Consider the following 17967-nt stretch of genomic DNA (forward strand, 5'->3'; position numbering starts at 1 on the left):
CCACACCCCCACCCCACCCCTGCCACCGATCCTAACCAGAGAGCCGTCGGACACTCGGCACTTAACTCGTCACTAGCTGGAGCGCCTGAATCGGACTTTTGTAGACCATGTCTGTTTCGCGCCGAATCTGAATGGGCGAACGCGGTGGTAAAGGGGGAAATGCCAGTAAGGTTGGGCGTACAGCCCATCAAGTCAATTTAAATGCATGCAAATGCATGTAAATTGCCATTGCGCCCGTTTCAGGTGTGGTCCCGATCATGGCCATTTTCGGGCCTTGGTAAAGGAGGAACCGGCACGGAGGAGGTCGCAGATCGCGCTAGTCGCCTCATGCCCGCCTTTACCAAGTTGTTGCGCCTGAAAACGGTCGCAACTTGTGGTAAAATGGAGCCTATAGACTTTGGAACAGTTCCTTCAGATTAGAAGGTGGCAAATGTAACGTCACTATTTAAGAAATGAGAGAGAGAGAAAACAAGGAACTACAGACCTGTTGGTAGTTGTGTTAGGGAATCCATAACATAGGACAAGTTAATTGGACAGCTAGAAAATAATGGCAGAATTAGATAGAGTAGCATGGATTTATGAAAGAGAAATCATGGTCACAGTGGCACAATAGTTAGCACTGCTATCTCACAGTGCCGAGTTCACGTTCTCACCGTGTTTGTGTGGGTTTCCTCTGGGTACTCCGGTTTCCTCCCACAGTCCAAAGATGTACAGGGTAGGTGGATTGGCCATGGTAAAAATTGTCCCTTAGTATCCCAAAATGAGTAGGTTAGGGGGATTAGACATGGTAAATGTGTGGGGTTAGGGGGATAGGAAGGGGGAAAGAGCCTGTGTAAGGTACTGTGGCAGAGAGTCAGTGCAGACTTGATGGGCTGAATAGCCTCCTCCTGCACTTGAGGGATTCTATGACTTTACCACCTCTCCCACACAGTAAGATATTACAGTTCCTTTTAAACCGTGCAACGGTTATTGTATTGTGTTGTGCAATCGTCCTAAAGCATTTCACAATTTAGTCATTAAAATGTGGGTGGAACATTTAGTCATGTGACAGTGCGTTGTGTAACTAGTTCCAATTGAAACTGAAAGTGAAAAACAAACTTGTATAAACTTGTACAAACTAAAGAGGGGACAGTGCAGCTTTCACAGTCTCTGTGATTGAAAAATGGAGAAAAAATACCAGGTGTTTGTGCCAGGGAAGGAAGGAAAAAAAGTCGCTGTTGATATCTCCCATTCTGAGACAGAATTTAACAAGATGACGATCTCCAAATTCAAGAAAAAACTGCAGGAGGAACTGCCAGGTACGTGAGTAATGAGAGCAATGAATGATCTTTTCAAATGAATGTGTAAGCAATTGGGTGGGTAATCTATCTTGCCAAGTTAAAAATTGCACCATTTCCCCACCACCACCCCTATATACCCAATGGGAAAGCGACTGAATTTATAACAACAGAATTGCATTACTTTGATACATTGGGGCCCGATTTTACCATTTTGAACCTAAGTGCTGAATCTGGGAATGTTTCAGATCCGACTTTTAAACCTATTCTCAGGCGCCTCCATACACACTCTGCCTGAAATAAAAGCAGCGATTCTGAATCATGCTGCAGAGGCCTGTGAGTGGGGCTTTTCGCAACTGAAACTCTGCTGCTCTGATTGGAGCCTTCAATTGTGCATGCGCAGTAAAAACATTTTGAAAAACACTCCTCTGCCACATCATTCCCGGGTCCGATAATGCCTCTCCCCTGGCCCCCACAGACATCCCACCCCCAAAACATTCTTGTCCCCCTTATCCCACACCTCCTGCAACCTAAATCAATCACGGCCACCTACCCCCGTTCCCCCCCCACCAACCGCATGCAGAGTGGCAGCGGACCCTCCCTTCCCCCGCCACCAGAGAGCTATCTGACCCACCTCCCTCCCCCCCACCAGAGAGCCATCTGACCCACCTCCCTTCTCCCCCCACCAGATAACGATCTGACCAACGTCCCTCCTCCCCCCACCAGAGAACGATCTGACCCATCTCCCTTCCCCCCCGACCAGAGAACGATCTGACCCATCTCCCTTCCCCCCACCAGAGAGCCATCTGACCCACCTCCCTTCCCCCCCACCAGAGAGCCATCTGACCCACCTCCCACCCCCCCACCAGAGAATGATCTGACCCACCTCCCACCCCCCCAGCAGAGAATGATCTGACCCACCTCCCACCCCCCCAGCAGAGAGCCATCTGACCCGCCTGCCTCCTCCCCCCACCAGAGAATGATCTGACCCACCTCCCTCTGTTTTGCGCTGAATCTAGACGGGCGAACGTGGTGGTGAAGGGGGAAATGCCGTTAAGTTTGGGTGTCCAGCCCATTAAGTCAATTTAAATGCATGCAAAGTATTGGAAAGGATTGGAAAAGATTATAAGAGATAGGATTTATAATCACCTGGAAAGGAATAATTTGATTGGGGATAGTCAGCACGGTTTTGTGAAGGGTAGGTCGTGCCTCACAAACCTTATTGAGTTCTTTGAGAAGGTGACCAAAGAGGTGGATGAGGGTAAAGTGGTTGATGTGGTGTATATGGATTTCAGCAAAGCATTTGATAAGGTTCCCCATGGTAAGCTTTTGCAGAAAATACGGACACATGGGATTGAGGGTGATTTAGTGGTTTGGATCAGGAATTGGCTCGCTGTAAGAAGACAGAGGGTGGTGGTTGATGGGAAATATTCATCCTGGAGTTCAGTTACTAGTGGTGTACCGCAAGGATCTGTTTTGGGGCCACTGCTGTTTGTCATTTTTATTAATGACCTGGATGAGAGCGTGGAAGGATGGATTAGTAAATTTGCGGATGACACTAAAGTCGGTGGAGTTGTAGACAGTGTGGAGGGAAGTGGCAGGTTACAGAGGGACACAGATAAGCTGCAGAGCTGGGCTGAGAGGTGGCAAATGGAGTTTAATGCGGAAAAGTGTGAGGTGATTCACTTTGGAAGGAGTAACAGGAATACAGAATACTGGGCTAATGGTAAGATACTTGGTAGTGTGGATGAACAGAGGGATCTGGGTGTCCATGTGCATAAATCCCTGAAAGTTGGCACTCAGGTTGATAGGGTTGTTAAGAAGGTGTACGGTGTGTTAGCTTTTATTGGTAGAGGGATTGAGTTTCGGAGCCAGGAGGTCATGCTGCAACTGTACAAAACTCTGGTGCGGCCGCATTTGGAGTATTGCGTACAGTTCTGGTCGCCGCATTATAGGAAGGATGTGGAAGTGTTGGAAAGGGTGCAGAGGAGATTTACCAGGATGTTGCCTGGTATGGTGGGAAAATCGTATGAGGAAAGGCTGAGGGGCTTGAGGTTGTTTTCGTTAGAGAGAAGGTTAAGAGGTGACTTAATAGAGGCATACAAGATGATCAGAGGATTAGATAGGGTGGATAGTGAGAGCCTTTTTCCTCGGATGGTGATGGCTAGCACGAGGGGACATAGCTTTAAATTGAGGGGTGAGAGATATAGGACAGATGTTAGAGGCAGGTTCTTTACTCAGAGAGTAGTAAGGGCGTGGAATGCCCTGCCTGCAGCAGTAGTGGACTCGTCAACATTAAGTGCATTCAAATGGTTATTGGATAAACATATGGGTGATATTGGAATAGTGTAGATTAGAGGGGCTTTAGATTGGTTCCACTGGTCGGCGCAACATCGAGGGCCGAAGGGCCTGTACTGCGTTGTAATGTTCTATGTTCTAAAATCGGGCCCATTATATCATTATATCACATTATATTATTTATGTTGATATACTTTAATCTCTCCAGTCTGGAATGCTTGGGACCAAGGCATTCTGGATTTCAGAACTTCCTACATTATACAATGACATTGTAATGTTTAACCACAAGCCTATATACCAGGTATAATTATGTATCTGAAAGAAAATAGTGACAAAATATATATTTATCCAAAGACTGCATGTTTCCAACTATACTAAAAAATAAAAAGACTTTATACCCTGGGTCTAGTAAGGACTGTGGATCGCAGATTACAGCTACAGAGAGGGAAAGTATGGGGAAAGTAGGATAATGATATTTGAAAAAACACTGAAACATTTTCGTTCTCTGGAATGCACTAACAGTGAAAAGCTTTAATTTCACTTCTATCTATTCCCTCTAACGATTAGTTACAGTGCTACAGATGGTGAGTCTAATCTTTGAGTTTTCACCAGGTTCAGATGCAGCTGTTTTTAAAGTGATGCTTGATCTCAGTCTTAAGAATAATTATTAATGGTGGTGTTTAGGATGTGCTTGCTGGATGTGATTTGTTTAGATTTGATTTTTGCTCTTTTTTCCTAGATCCATTTGCTGGTGATAATGTTGTGCGCCTTCTTTTTGGGAATTCGCAATTGGAGGATGAAAATACATTCTCGGATTATCAAATCAAGCATAGATCCACTATTTTGTGGGTGCTGCGCTTGGCAGGAGGAGGAGGGCCAAAACCTGGAAGTAATTATTATCATTTGAACTTTCACTGATAGAAGCAAATATTGTTATTTTTTTGTTCCTGGACAATAATCTTAGCTTTCCATATCATTGCAATAATTATTCTAATTAAAACATCATACAATGAAAATGGGAAATTTACAGGACCTGCTTCACAACAGGACCATGTGGAATAATTATTAATATGGACATTATCCCCCCACCCCTCTCATTACCACCCCTGCAGAGTTCCCCTTCCCGAATGATCTCCCAAGCAGATTCTGCTCTCTCTGCCCCTCCACGATCACTACCCCTGCAAAGTTCCCCTCTCCCTGCCCCTCCCCGATCACCACCCCTGCAGATTTCCTCCCTCTTCCCCATCTCAATTACCTCCCCTGCAGAATTCCCCTCTCTCTGCCCCTCTCCTTGTTGCAGCAAAACAGCCTCTAGTTATTTGCGTTGGAATGGACCCTCCAGGTGCATGATCCACGCAAACTGCCTGCAGCTGAACTCCCTTAAGAAAGGAGAACTCTATATCAACTGTAATGATGGACACACAGGCAGTCACGTCAAGAAGATGGCACCTCGAAGAATTGCTCCAATGTTTACCGAGAGTTACCTGGGCCATCTGATAGACGGGGTGGAGGGGAGAAGGGATACATTCTTCTCCCCAGAAGGGCGAGTAGCCAGGGGTCAGAAAGGCAATGTGGTTGGCAGTGGCAGTGGCAGTGAGTACCTGTGCACTGGCACGCAGGACTGGCCACCAGTGCCAGAAGAAACTGAATGACCTCATTCAGGCAGCAAGGGTGAGTATCCATCCACTCCTGGCATGTGTCATGCATGCAATGTCCATCCACCCTGTGGCCTTCCAGCACCTGCCCCACGAATACCTGCCTCCAACCCCTCTGGCATCCTCCGCCACAACCCCTTCTGGCTGAGGCACAGCCTTAACAGACCTTGCACTACAATCCCCAACCCTTGCACCCCAAGACCCCGTGCCTTTTCAGCCATCAGGCTTTCAATCCTCCCACTCTGTCCCCACAGGAGAAGATGGCCCATAATCGCTATGAGCAGGAGAAGACAGTGGGTGGTGTACCCGACCCATGAACCCTTACTCCCCAGGCGGGAAACAAGGCAAATGGCATGTTGGCGTTCATAGCAAGAGGATTTGAGTTTAGGAATAGAGATGTTTTACTGCAATTGTATGGGGCGTTGGTGAGGCCACACCTGGAGTATTGTGTGCAGTTTTGGTGTCCTTATCTGAGGAAGGATGTCCTTGCTATAGAGGGAGTATAGCAAAGGTTTACCAGGCTGATTCCTGGGATGGCAGGACTGTCATATGAGGAGAGACTAATCAGTTAGGAATATATTCACTGGAGTTTAGAAGAGTGAGAGGGGATCTCATAAAAACATGTAAAATTCTAACAGGATTAAATGGGGTAGATTCAGAAAGAATGTTCCCAATGGTGGGGGAGTCCAGAACTAGGGGTCATAGTTTGAGGAAAAGGGATAAACCTTTTAGAACTGAGGTGAGGAGAAATTTCTTCACCCAGAGGGTGGTGAATGTGTGGAATTCACTACCACCAGAAAGTAATTGAGGTCAAAAGGTTGTGTGATTTCAAGAAGAAATTAGATATAACTTTGGGGCTAAAGGGATCAAGGGATATTGGGGGAAGGGGGGATCAGTATATTGAATTTGATTATCAAAATGAATGGCGGAGCAGGCTCAAAGGGCTGAATGGCCTACTCCTGCTTCTAATTTCTATGTTTCTACGTAAGTGCCAATATTAACAGCACTATAAAACAGGTGGATGCTCAGAGCATTGCTCTACGTGGGAGAGACCCTTCAGCCCACTGAATATGAGATTCCCATATCCCAGCGTCTGTGCCATACCTCTGACTGTGCCAGCAGTAGGTGCCTTCAGGCTCACTGTGTCACACAACCTGGCATGGCATCCCCAACACCCTCTGCATCTCCCACCCCCCAAACAGCTGCCACACCCAACTTCCAGGGCATTGCAGCAGACGGTGGTGGCCCAGGCCCAAGCACCAGTGTACATGCAGAGAGCAGGTAGGAATCAGATTTGGTTTGCACCAGGGCAGCAGCACAGTGTGCTGCATAGCGAGTCGTCATCACTCTCCTGCCTGGACTAGTAACTCAAAGAGGCCGGGGATGTCAGAGCTCCGCAAAATAAAGCTATCACACACACTCCCCGTTGGTATGCACACACGTGCATGAAGTTCATATTGTGGTCACAGACCATTTGAACATTTAGGGAGTAGAAACACTTTTTGTTCAAGAACTGCGGTGTCTGGTGTTTTTGGGAACTGCAAGGCGATGTGCGGGCGATCGATTGCCCCCTGCACATTTGGCATCCCGGTGATGGTAGCAAAGCCTGCGGCCCGGGCTCCCTAAGGGACCTGGCCCACATTGAAATGGATGTACCGGCCTGCTTGGGCGAACAGAGCATCTGTCACCTCATCGCCGACACACTTGACTGGGCAATCCCACAAAGATCCCTGTTGGCTGCGTGGATGGACCTAGTTGTGTAAAGGTTGAGGGCCACGTAACCTTCATTGCCAGCAGGTGCAGGTGTCCCCCCCGTATCATGAGGTGCCAGGTCCGTGGGGACCTGACACAGGTGCCACATGATCTCCTTGCTGAACCGAAGCCTGCGATGGCACGCCCTGTCTGGCAGCCCTTCGAAGGACATGCATGTCTTGAACTGCTGGGGTCTCCATCTCCTCTGCCCTGGCACCTCCTTGGGCCGATGGGCACCTGCCCCCGACCAGGCAGCTCCCTGTTATCCTGCTGCAGCCTGTGGCCTGGGCTAACCTTGCAATGCGTGGACATCTCCCTCCACCTCCTCCACAGCTACAAGAATGACTGCCACATCGACTGGCCCTATGTCAAAATCCAGAGAGAGAGACAGAGAGAGAGCGAGATTGCATGAGGTTATCCGTCCTGGAACCCGCACTCCCTCCCAGCAACCCATATCCCAAATGAGTGTAGACGATGGCAACCCGACACCATCCCCTGTGCCATGTGCCACCTCATCGGGTTGGTGACCATCACTGCACCCTCCCCATGGAGGGCACAGAGAGCATACAGGTGACTGTGCAGGGGTTTCCAGTGGGAACCCTTGAAGCATAGACATGGGTGCACCCATCTGAATGTCTGGTGCAGTGCCTTTCAGGAATGGCTTGCAGTTCAGACATGGGAGGGGGCACGCTCATGACTATCACGGGATGGGTTCCCATCGACAGCAGCACTGCAGAGTCCATGCTGTGTGAGGAGCCATTTTAACTCCTGCAGAGCTCCCTTGCTTGGAGCAGAAGCTGACAGGCCTGCTGCCTGTTACTGTTAGTGGGATTTAAGATGGAATTTGCAGTCATCCAGAGGGCCTGTGTAGCTGACAGATGGAAGAGTGCCATAGTAACGTCAGTAAGGTTGGCAGCTGCCCTCATAAGCAACCCCTCAGGGGTTCGCTCAGCAGCCAGGAGGAATGCACACAACACTAGGTCCCAGCCAGCGCTGACCCCCGAGCACAGGACCCCCCCCAATGCCCCCACAGCCATGCACCCATGCAAGGCCCAGCATGCACCATAGCCATGGCAAAGAGGCCCGCCCTGCACCCTGGAGGTTGGTGCTCAGTGGTACTCACCTCTTCACTCACCTTCCTCACCTTTGTGCCTGAAACAGAGCTGGCGTGATGTCCCAGCAATGAGGTTTTTAAGGTCAGAAAGGGGGACAATTGCCTGCCAAACTCAGTAATTATATTGAGATGAATGCAAATTAACGTAGTTTGGCTGTGATCCTCATCACGCCCAGAAAAAGTGTCTGGTAAGATGGGAGCCAGCAGGAAAATGGGATCTCACGTGATCCTCCAACATCACCACGTCGATCATAAGGTCGTGCCCATCACAATTGTGCATTTCTATTCACTTGTACAATATTTGGAATCCTTTTGGAGCATTTCCATAAATTAAGCTGAGTCTCTTAGACACCAGGACACGAATCAGCATGTTTTGAAACATTTTGGGCGCAATCTTACTGGCTCACAACACAAGTTGATTGACATGGCTAGCCAGTACGATAGGCCGAGAGGTTTGCACCCGGTTTCTCACCTCTCCTGATCGTAGCGGCATTGTTTTGCCAGTGAAATCAGATCCGTTACCTTTCTGGTTGGAGGCTGATTTCAATATTAATGACATCATTTAATTGTCATTAGTGAACCCGGGCGGCTACCTGCTTGCTGATCAAGCTTCACACTGGCGAGAATCACAGCTAGTCTCCATCAGCGGAGACTAGACGGGATGATCTCACCAGTGGGATCAGAGGCCATTGGGAGCAGGGCCGTACAGTGTCTCTTGAGAAGTGCTAGCCTGGTAGTGCCCACTGGACACCATGGCACTGCCTACCAGGCACTCTGGCAGTGCCAGGGCAGTGCCAAGAGGGTGTGGAGATGGCAGGGGGGGAGGCAGGTGTGGGGGAGCACCATACTGGGAGGAGGAACTCTGTAAAGTGTGTGATCAGAGGGGTTGGAGGAACTCTGCTAAGGGAGCGATCGGGGAAGGAAGGGAGCTTTGCAAAGGGGGCGATTGGAGGGGAGGCGTGGGTCCTGATGTCCGTGGGGGGGTGGGATTTGTAGGGGGAAGCAGGAGATCTCCCAGCAAGATTAGGTTCCTCTCTCAACCCAAACCCGCCCCCCCACCTCTCACTCCACTCCATTGGTTAGAATCACAAACTGGCACTTTTCTACACGAACTGCCAAAAGATTGCAGTTTGCAGCTCACCCAAAAAACAGGCGCAGTTCTCTCCTATTTTCCCGCTTGATCGGCATTTAGAATTAATGGTAACCAATGTGCATATATCTAACTAGAACATTATTCTGTATTTTTTTAAAGTAATTTTCGATAATTTAAAATTAAATTGCTCGTAGATTTTGGATTGATATTGATTTGAACTGATTTTCTTCCTAAATTTCCTGAGGAAGTGACAAACGTGCTCCAATTTAACTGAAAATAGTTTTGAGAATTTTTCAAAGTAATTTGAAATGAGGAAACTCAGATGGTAGATTGACAGATGTAAAATAATTTGAGTTTTTTGAAGCAATTTTGCCAGATGTTGCTATTGGCAATATGTAAATACATCTGAGTAGAAACTCAGAGTAAAAAACATTTTACAAAACAGACACAATTTTGGGTGTCATTTGCTCTGGAATCACTAATTGCACCCAAAGCTGAAAGTAAAACCCATCAGGTATTTGACACTAAATTTCTTCAGATTCCACTCTGGCCATAAATTCTTTGAGACCTTCTCCAACCTCCACCTTGACAATGGCCAAACATCGTATGTCAAACCAACATTCACAGACCATCACTGACCTAATGTCCTCTGGAGAGCTATCCCCTTTGGACTCATAACGTCAGTCCCCCAGGATAAACAGCCCAATTCTACTTCCTTCCCAAGATCTACAAACAGTTCTACGCTGATAGACCCATTGTTTCAGCCTTTCTTGCCCAAGAACTAATTTCTTCTTATATTGATTTTGCCTCAGGATTCCAGCAGATGGGGGCAGTGTTTCAGGATAAAGGGTCAATAATTTAGCTCTCAGAGTCTTTGGAATTCTTCATCCGAGAGCATTGTGGATGTTACATTATTGAATTTGCTTCAGGCGGAGATAGACAGAGGTTTAGTCATTCAAGAAATAAAAGAACATAGGGAATAGATGTGGAAATGGAGTTGTGGCAGAAGATCATTCATGATCATGTTGGATGGCAAAGCAGAATAAGAAGACCATTTGTCCTATTCCTGCTCAAATACATTATGTTCTTAGTTTTTCTCCTGTTGTCAAGTCTCTTCTGACCTACATCCATATCTCCCCTGTCACCTTCCGCCCCTTTAATAGTTTCTTAGCCCTGACAGTCTCCTTTTCACCATTGACGTCTGGTTCCTCTACAACTCCATCTCCGACCAAGGCGGCCTGCAGAATCTCCACTTGTTAATACAGAGCTTACTGGGTGGGTAGTCCTGAAGAACTCACATGGAGATAGGTCACAGGAACAAACATTGTTTATTTAATGAGCAGTTCTACTCACACTCCAGCCCTCAGCTGACTGTAAGGCGGATTCCCAGGCAGGTCACACCAACCCTCCACCTCCCAACTCCCGGGTCACCTGGCCCATCTGCTTAAAGGGGATATGCCTTGCATACATAGCAGTCCTCCCCTCTGAATAGCATTCCCCTATACAGAAATAACAGTTAACTATTTACATATATGGTCATGAATTTACATATTACGAACAGTAATAAGCATTAATTTGGCCTCCCACACAAACGTTCATGTTATATCGACATGATCAGTTGGTCCGGAGGATGATGGTTCCGTAGGGTTGTTTCTGGGAGCTGGAACTGGCTTCGGGTCCCTCTCCTAATAATTGTGGCTCCGGTGAATCCGCCCTCAGAAATTCTTCCATCCGCAAATCATCAGTCACCACTTTCAGTGCTCCCAGCTCATCAGCAGAAGCTATGATACAGCTATGGGCTCCATGTTCCCTTTTTCTGGTACCTCTGCCGGATCCGACTACAACATCTCCATCTCACAAGCTGCTGTTTCCACCCCTTGATATGGTGCCACCAGTAATTGATCTGGATGCCTATGCCAAACCAAATCGTCTCAAGTTTTCAATGGTATAGCACAACGATCCAGTCTTGGCTAATATTACTGGCGGAACCCACTTCTCCCCCAAAACATAGTTCCTAGTTAGAACTATTTTGTCCTTTTGAAAGGTTCTCAGTTTTGCATGTTCTGCTTACTGGTCCATGTGGGGGCCTCTTGATTCCTTTCTGCTACTCGCCTGGACTCCTCCAGTGTCAGTAAATCGAACATTGTCCGTAACTGTCTTCCCAGCATCAACGTCACCGGGGACATTTTATCGTTGCATATGGGGTGTTCCTATACACATTTGGAAACTGGCTCACTCTTCGTCTCAATGGCCATGCTCCCCTTGAAATCTCCAAGGAGTGCTTAACTGACTGCACAAAATGCCCCGCTAGACTATTCGTCGCCGGATGATGTGGTGCAGACTTTACATGCGGAATGCCATGCAGCTCCATGTACTCTTCAAATTCCTGCAACATAAATTGTGGTCCGTCGTCACTTATAACTTGCTCCAGATAACCAAACTTGGCGAACATGTCATCATGTGGATTTCATGCATATCACCTCAGGCCACTTGGAGTATGCGTCCACAGCCACCAGTAACATGTGGTTTTCCACCAGCCCAGCCAAATTGATATGGATGTGTTCCCAAGGTCCTTTTAGCCAGACCAATGGAAATAAAGGCAAAGCTGGTGGGGCTTTCCGAATTTGGGAGCATGCTATACATGCTCCTGCTTTCCCTTCTATGCTAGCAAGAATCTTTGGCCACCAGACATAATTCTTGGCCACCGCTTTCATCTGCACCACCCTGGGTTCCCTTGGTGCAGCTGCTCCAGCACCTTCCTCCCCAATGCGGTGGGGATAACGACCTGCATACCCCACAACAAGCAGCTGTCTTATACTGACATTTCCCACCATTGGCTTAAATAGGATCACAATTCTGGGTCCTTTCAGTGATAAATTGTTTCTTTCCGGACGAGGTCCCTCGACTCAGTATGGGGTCTTTTCTTGTGGCTTGTTTAACATTCGCAGCTGTAGTCGGAACTTTATTCTCTTGGGAAAAATACATTTGCTGGAATTTTACCGCCTCGCCCATTATGGAATCGGAGTGTACAAAAGGCGGACAATGGAAATGTCTGTTGACCTCAGGTGGGAATTTCCAGTCTCGTTCGAGTGAGGCCATAAAATTCCACCCTTTATCTTTACAGTCTCCTCTGAATCCTCCCTGTTCCTTGGCAAGGGCAGTCTCGATAACGCATCTGCGTTGGCATGTTTGTCCAACTGGCGATACCGGGTCTCATACTCATGTCCTGACAACATCAATGCCCGCCTTTGCAACCTCACTGCAGCCATCGATGGAATGCCCTAATCGGGGCCCAAAAGTTTTGTGAGTGGCTTCTGGTCCGTCAACAGGACAAATTTCCGGCCATACAGGAATTGGTGAAACTTCGCAACTCCAAAAATGATACCAAATGCCACCTCCTCTACTTGAGCAAAATCATGCTCTATTTGAGCACAATTTTCCTCTGCCCTAGAGATCGACCGAGATGGGTCAATCTTCCTCATTGGCCATCACATGGGATACAAGTGCTCCCACACCACATGGTGAGACATCACAGGCCAACTGAAAAGATAATTTTGGGTTAAAGTACCAAAACCCCAGGCTCCTTTAATGCCTCCTTTGCCGTTTGGTAGGCCCTCTCACATTCTGGCGTCCACTACCATGTCTGAACTTTTATCAGTTGTCAATGCAGAGGCTTCAGAACCATCACCAAATCTGGAGGTACAAATTTGAGGTACAAATTTGCTATAATAATTGATAAGTCCCAGAAAAGACCTCAACTGGGACACATTTGCCAGTCTAGGTGCCTTAATAATAGCTGCAAGTTTATTCAGTGCCTTATTGAACCCTTCACCGTCGATGCCATGACCAAGGTACTCAACTGAGTCCTTGAAAAATTCGCATTTGTCTTCCCTAATCTGCAGACCATGTTCCTGCAGCCTCTTCAACATCTCTTCCAGGTTCCGTAAATGTTCCTCGTTGGTGGCACTATATCATCGAAGTAGCATTGGACCTCCATCAGACCACTTAGAATTTGGTCCATTTGGAAAATGGCCAAAGCCGATGTAATTCCAAAGGGCAGTTGCTTGTAACGAAACAACCCTTTTTGAGTGATAATCGTTAATAGCGCTTGTGACTCCATGGCCACTCCCACTTGCGGATACACTTGGGAAAGTCCATTTTTGTAAATTTTTTTCCCCCAGCCAGGCCATTAAAGAGATCATCATAGAAACCATAGAAATCATAGAAACCCTACAGTACAGAAAGAGGCCATTTGGCCCATCGAGTCTGCACCAACCACAATCCCACCCAGGCCCTATCCCCATATCCCTACATATTTTACCTGCTAATCTACGCATTCCAGGACACTAAGGGGCAATTTTTTTTTTTTAGCATGGCCAATCAACCTAACCCGCAGATCTTTGGACTGTGGGAGGAAACCGGAGCACCCGGAGGAAACCCACGCAGACACGAGGAGAATGTGCAAACTCCACACAGACAGTGACCCAAGCCGGGAATCGAACCCAGGTCCCTGGAGCTGTGAAGCAGCAGTGCTAACCACTGTGCTACCGTGTGCTACCGTGCTGCCACCATCATCCTCGATGATGGATAACAGATACTGTTTCATGCATTGGTTCAGGTTCTCTGTGACCTTAAAGTCTCCACATAACATCACTGACCCATCGGTCTTCATGATCAGGACTATGGGCATGGCCCACTCACTTGTGGCCACTGCTTTCAATACCCCCAACTCTACCAATGTCTCAAATTCGGCCTCCACCATGGGGCTAATTCCATATTGGAACTGCATGGGCTTTCATGCTTCTGGGGCAAACTCCCGGTTTCAGCCATATATTCACTTTCAGTTCACATTTAATTATGCATGTGTTGTCACCTTCTGTGGAGTAGTGGTGGCAAATGTTATTAGTTTCAGTTATTACCATTACAGAATCTTGGGCCGATATTTGGATTCTGCAGTAGGCATGATGGTGCAGCTACAAGCATTCTATCCCAATCCTGTGTGCTTGCTCCAGTCCTTATTTCATTCCCTGTATAATTATTGAATAATGAAAGGTAAACAGTTAATATTACTACCAGTTTCGCTGTCTATGAGAACACTTGAATGTGATTGGCCGTTAAACCAGCTTGATGACATCACTGATGCTTGATGCCAGAGGTTTCTAAATACTCATACCAGAATGAAATGAACATTGTGAAAGATAAAATTCATGTCAAAAAGCGAGTGAAATTTTCATGGAAGCTTTAACTTTTCCAGATCAACAATGAGTGCCATCATCTTGGCTACTTATTGCAAAATTCAGGCTAATGAATATGAATTTAAATATTGAATTTAGTATAGACTCTGACCTGATGTCTGTATTGATTGAGCTGCCCTCAGGAGGAAGAGAGTTAGAAATATCACAACTCAATGTTTGTGTGTGGATGGACACCTAAATATCAGATAAGAACGGGCTCAGGCTTGACTATGATAAACCATTCAGTTGAATATCCAGTAAGCATTTTTTGCCTCGACTCACAGGAAATAAATAGTGACTGGAGCAAGGTGATAGGAAGCAGTTATTGATGAATCACAGGATTAGAATGTGGGTTTTCTTCTGGTTATTTTTCAGGTGTTGCATGTGCTAGTGGTGTCCAAAAATCTCAGGCAAGAAAAACACACTTCCAGCCAGAAGTTTGTTATCCACCTTATAGGGCAATGATAAACAGAAATATCTTCTACCTCTGTCTACAGCAGGCATTATATCCTTTGCATATTCAAATAAAGGGCCGGATGCTTAAAGTCCACGTTTCAATATTTGTTTGCCCTGAGCCAAATCCCACCAAACACCTAAGCAAGATGTTAAGAAGCTTATTTGAAATTGAAAGAGGAATGTTCTTCCTGATCCCAGTTTAAAGAACATTTCCAACTGTTGCTGCCTTCTGTCCATTGCCTTGGCCCTGTAGTCGTCAATTTCCAAGCTTCATACTCTGATCTCCCACAACAAACTCTGATCTGCATTTTTTGTGACTCCTGATAGCTTGGACTACCCAATTCCCTGTTTTCCCATTCCACCTCTGGTTGGGCCAATCCACTTTACAACGACTGCAGTGCTAGTCACTGTCTGATTTCTTCCTAGTTTTGAAATGTCCTGGTTTTGAAATGTCATTGTGATTTAATTTGTCTCCTTAAATGAGGTGGGGAGATGGTGGCATAGTGGTATTGTCACTGGACTAATAATCTAGAGACCCAGGATAATGCTCTGGGGTTCCAGGTTCAAATGCAGATGATGAAATTTAAATTCAATAAAAATCTGAAATAACTATGAAATCATAGTCAATTGTTGTAAAAACCCATCTGGCTCACTAATGTCCTTTAGGGAAGGAAATCTGCTGTCCTTACCTAGTCTGGCCTACATGTGACTCCAGACCTACAACTGTGGTTGACTCTTCACTAGTGATGGACAATAAATGCTGGCCCAGCCAACAACGCCCAGTTCCCAGGATCACATGATATTCTGACCATATGGCACCAGATCACATGACCTCACCAAATATCATTGTAGTCACCTTATAAAATGTTGGATCTCCTGTTCTATAGTATTTCTGCTTATTGTTTAGCCTGGCATCCATTGTGTATGAAGTTTCAAGAATCCATGAAGGAATGGGGAAGTTGAGAGCTGGGAAGAAGGGAAATTGAAGAATCCCTCAATTTCCAACTCCTACCTATAAAATGACACATGTTTTGCTGTAACTTGGCCAAACGCTTAAAAATTGATTGAATTTGACGTGCCACGAAATAACACGAAATTGCTGCAAATTTCTTTTTTATAGCTGAGGAAGACCAGGAGCAGAAAGAACCATTGGACCATTGTGGAAACACACTCCAGACGGTGGTATGCACAGCCGCAAAGCCTGCATTCCATCAGAAGATTAAGAAGAACGAAAGAAAAAATACTTTGAACCCATGTTATGTCTTTCACTAATCTTGAAATGCCGTTAAGAGTTCATAAGTTAATTAAAGTGCAGAGCCATCGTAAAGTACTTTGATTCAATATGACCCCTTTCAATATAACACGATAATAACCCTCATGAATTCCATGGGGAATCACTAATTGATCTCTCTGTGGAGCTCATTGAATATGAGTGCCTTTGGTAACAAACTATGGCCTGCCCAGGTGGCACTCATTGCCAAACCCTTTATAAAGCAGACACCAGGGAGCAGATGCAGAATTATTGGCCTAGTTGAGACTTATGTATGTTATTTTATATTTGGCAATAATTACTGTTCCTTTCCAGTTGGACTTCCTGAGTTATTACAAGCACCAAGGGCCATCCGTGAAAACAAGCATAAGGATGTTTTAAAGGTATATCACTGCTGAATTACCCATTCAGTGATAATGGGCCCGATTTTACCATTTTGATTCTAAGTGCCGAATCTGGGCGTAGTACAGATCCGACCTTGGAATCGGCGTTCATACGCACCCATACGCTTTCAGCCGGCTTCAGTCCGATCCGCGCTGTGGGTGGGGCTTAGCGCTACCGGAACGATTGGAGCTCTGAACTGTGCATGCGCAGTTCGAACAAAATCTGAAAAAGCGTGCCTGTGTCGGGGGAAAAAAAGCAGAAAGCGGAGAGAGCGGCTCTCTGATACAGATCATCCTTGGGGGGTGTGGAGGAGGTGGGTCAGATGTATCTCTGGGGGGGGGGGGTCAGATGTATCTCTGGGGGGGGGGGGGGAGGAGGCGGGTCAGATGTATCTCTGGGGGGGAGGAGGAGGTGGGTCAGATGTATCTTGGGGGCAGGGGTGTCCGCTGCCAGTCTGTGGGCGATCCCACCTCCCCACCGGAGGAACGAATCCCTCCTCCCGGTGTGGTTCAAGTCCATGATCTGTCATCTGAAACATTAACTCAGTTTCTCTCTCCGTACGTGCTGCTTGAGTATGAATCAGTAAGTAAATGGCCTGCTACATGAGGCGCAGAGATCATAAAATCCCTGTATTTGATCCCTAGTCCAAGCTCCAACTGATGCCAGACAGGGCTTCAGTCCCTCTATTCTAAACTGAACAAAAACCATTCAATTACTCCTGCTTCTGATCAATATCCAGTGACCTTAACTTGTTAATTTTAAACATGTAAAACACTCAGAGAGCAATGTTGAGCTCAGTTACAATGCTGTGCTGGATAAAAAGCTTGGCAGTGGTCACCGCCTAGACTCACACATGAAACCGTTTGGATGAGGCATCAAAAGGATTCCAGAATATTTGGAGCCATATTCCTCCAAATAGTAAGACACAGAACATAACAGGCACTAACTTCCAGGTAGAAGAGCAAAATGCTGCACATTGGAAGTTAAAACAGAAAATTCTGGAAATACTCAGGCAGCACGTATGGAGAGAGAAACTGAGTGAATGTTTCAGATGAAAGATCATGGACTTGAATCACACCGGGAGGAGGGATTCGTTCCTCCGGTGGGGAGGAGGGATTGCCCGTAGAGTGGCAGCGGACACCCCTGCCCCCTCCCTCCCCACCGATCGCCCGCAGAGTGGCAGCAGCCATCCCTGCCTCCCTCGCTCCCCACCAATTGGCCACAGAGTGGCAGCGGACCCCCTTGCCCCCCCCACCAGAGATCCATCCGCCCCCCCCCCCCCACCAGTGAGCGATCGGGCCTCCCCCCCCCACCACCACCAGACAATGATCAGCCCTCTCGCCACCCCAGAGATTCATCTGACCTGCCTCCTCCTCTCCCCCACCAGAGGATGCTCTGACCCGCCTCCTCCTCCCCCCCCCAGAGGATGCTCTG

At 47.0% G+C, this 17967-nt stretch overlaps 1 protein-coding gene across 1 annotated transcript; it reads left to right on the forward strand.

Annotated features, from left to right (window-relative positions):
- The first annotated feature begins 1072 nt into the window (after positions 1-1072).
- On the forward strand, positions 1073-16813 carry LOC144491366 (uncharacterized). Its single transcript, XM_078209074.1, has 3 exons — positions 1073-1298; positions 4315-4464; positions 16000-16813. Exons 1-3 carry the CDS (start codon positions 1163-1165, stop codon positions 16149-16151), a joined length of 438 nt encoding a protein of 145 aa, XP_078065200.1. The 5' UTR covers positions 1073-1162; the 3' UTR covers positions 16152-16813.
- Positions 16814-17967: the final 1154 nt, after the last annotated feature.

This window comes from Mustelus asterias, chromosome 3, assembly GCF_964213995.1.
Source record: "Mustelus asterias chromosome 3, sMusAst1.hap1.1, whole genome shotgun sequence".
NCBI lineage: Eukaryota > Metazoa > Chordata > Chondrichthyes > Carcharhiniformes > Triakidae > Mustelus > Mustelus asterias.

Coding starts and splice junctions, on each gene's coding strand:
- LOC144491366 (XM_078209074.1), top strand. CDS start 1,163: ATGGAGAAAAAATACCAGGTGTTTGTGCCAGGGAAGGAAGGAAAAAAA. Junction 1,299..4,314: donor ACTGCAGGAGGAACTGCCAG/GTACGTGAGTAA, acceptor CTTTTTTCCTAG/ATCCATTTGCTGGTGATAAT. Junction 4,465..15,999: donor AGGAGGGCCAAAACCTGGAA/GTAATTATTATC, acceptor TCTTTTTTATAG/CTGAGGAAGACCAGGAGCAG.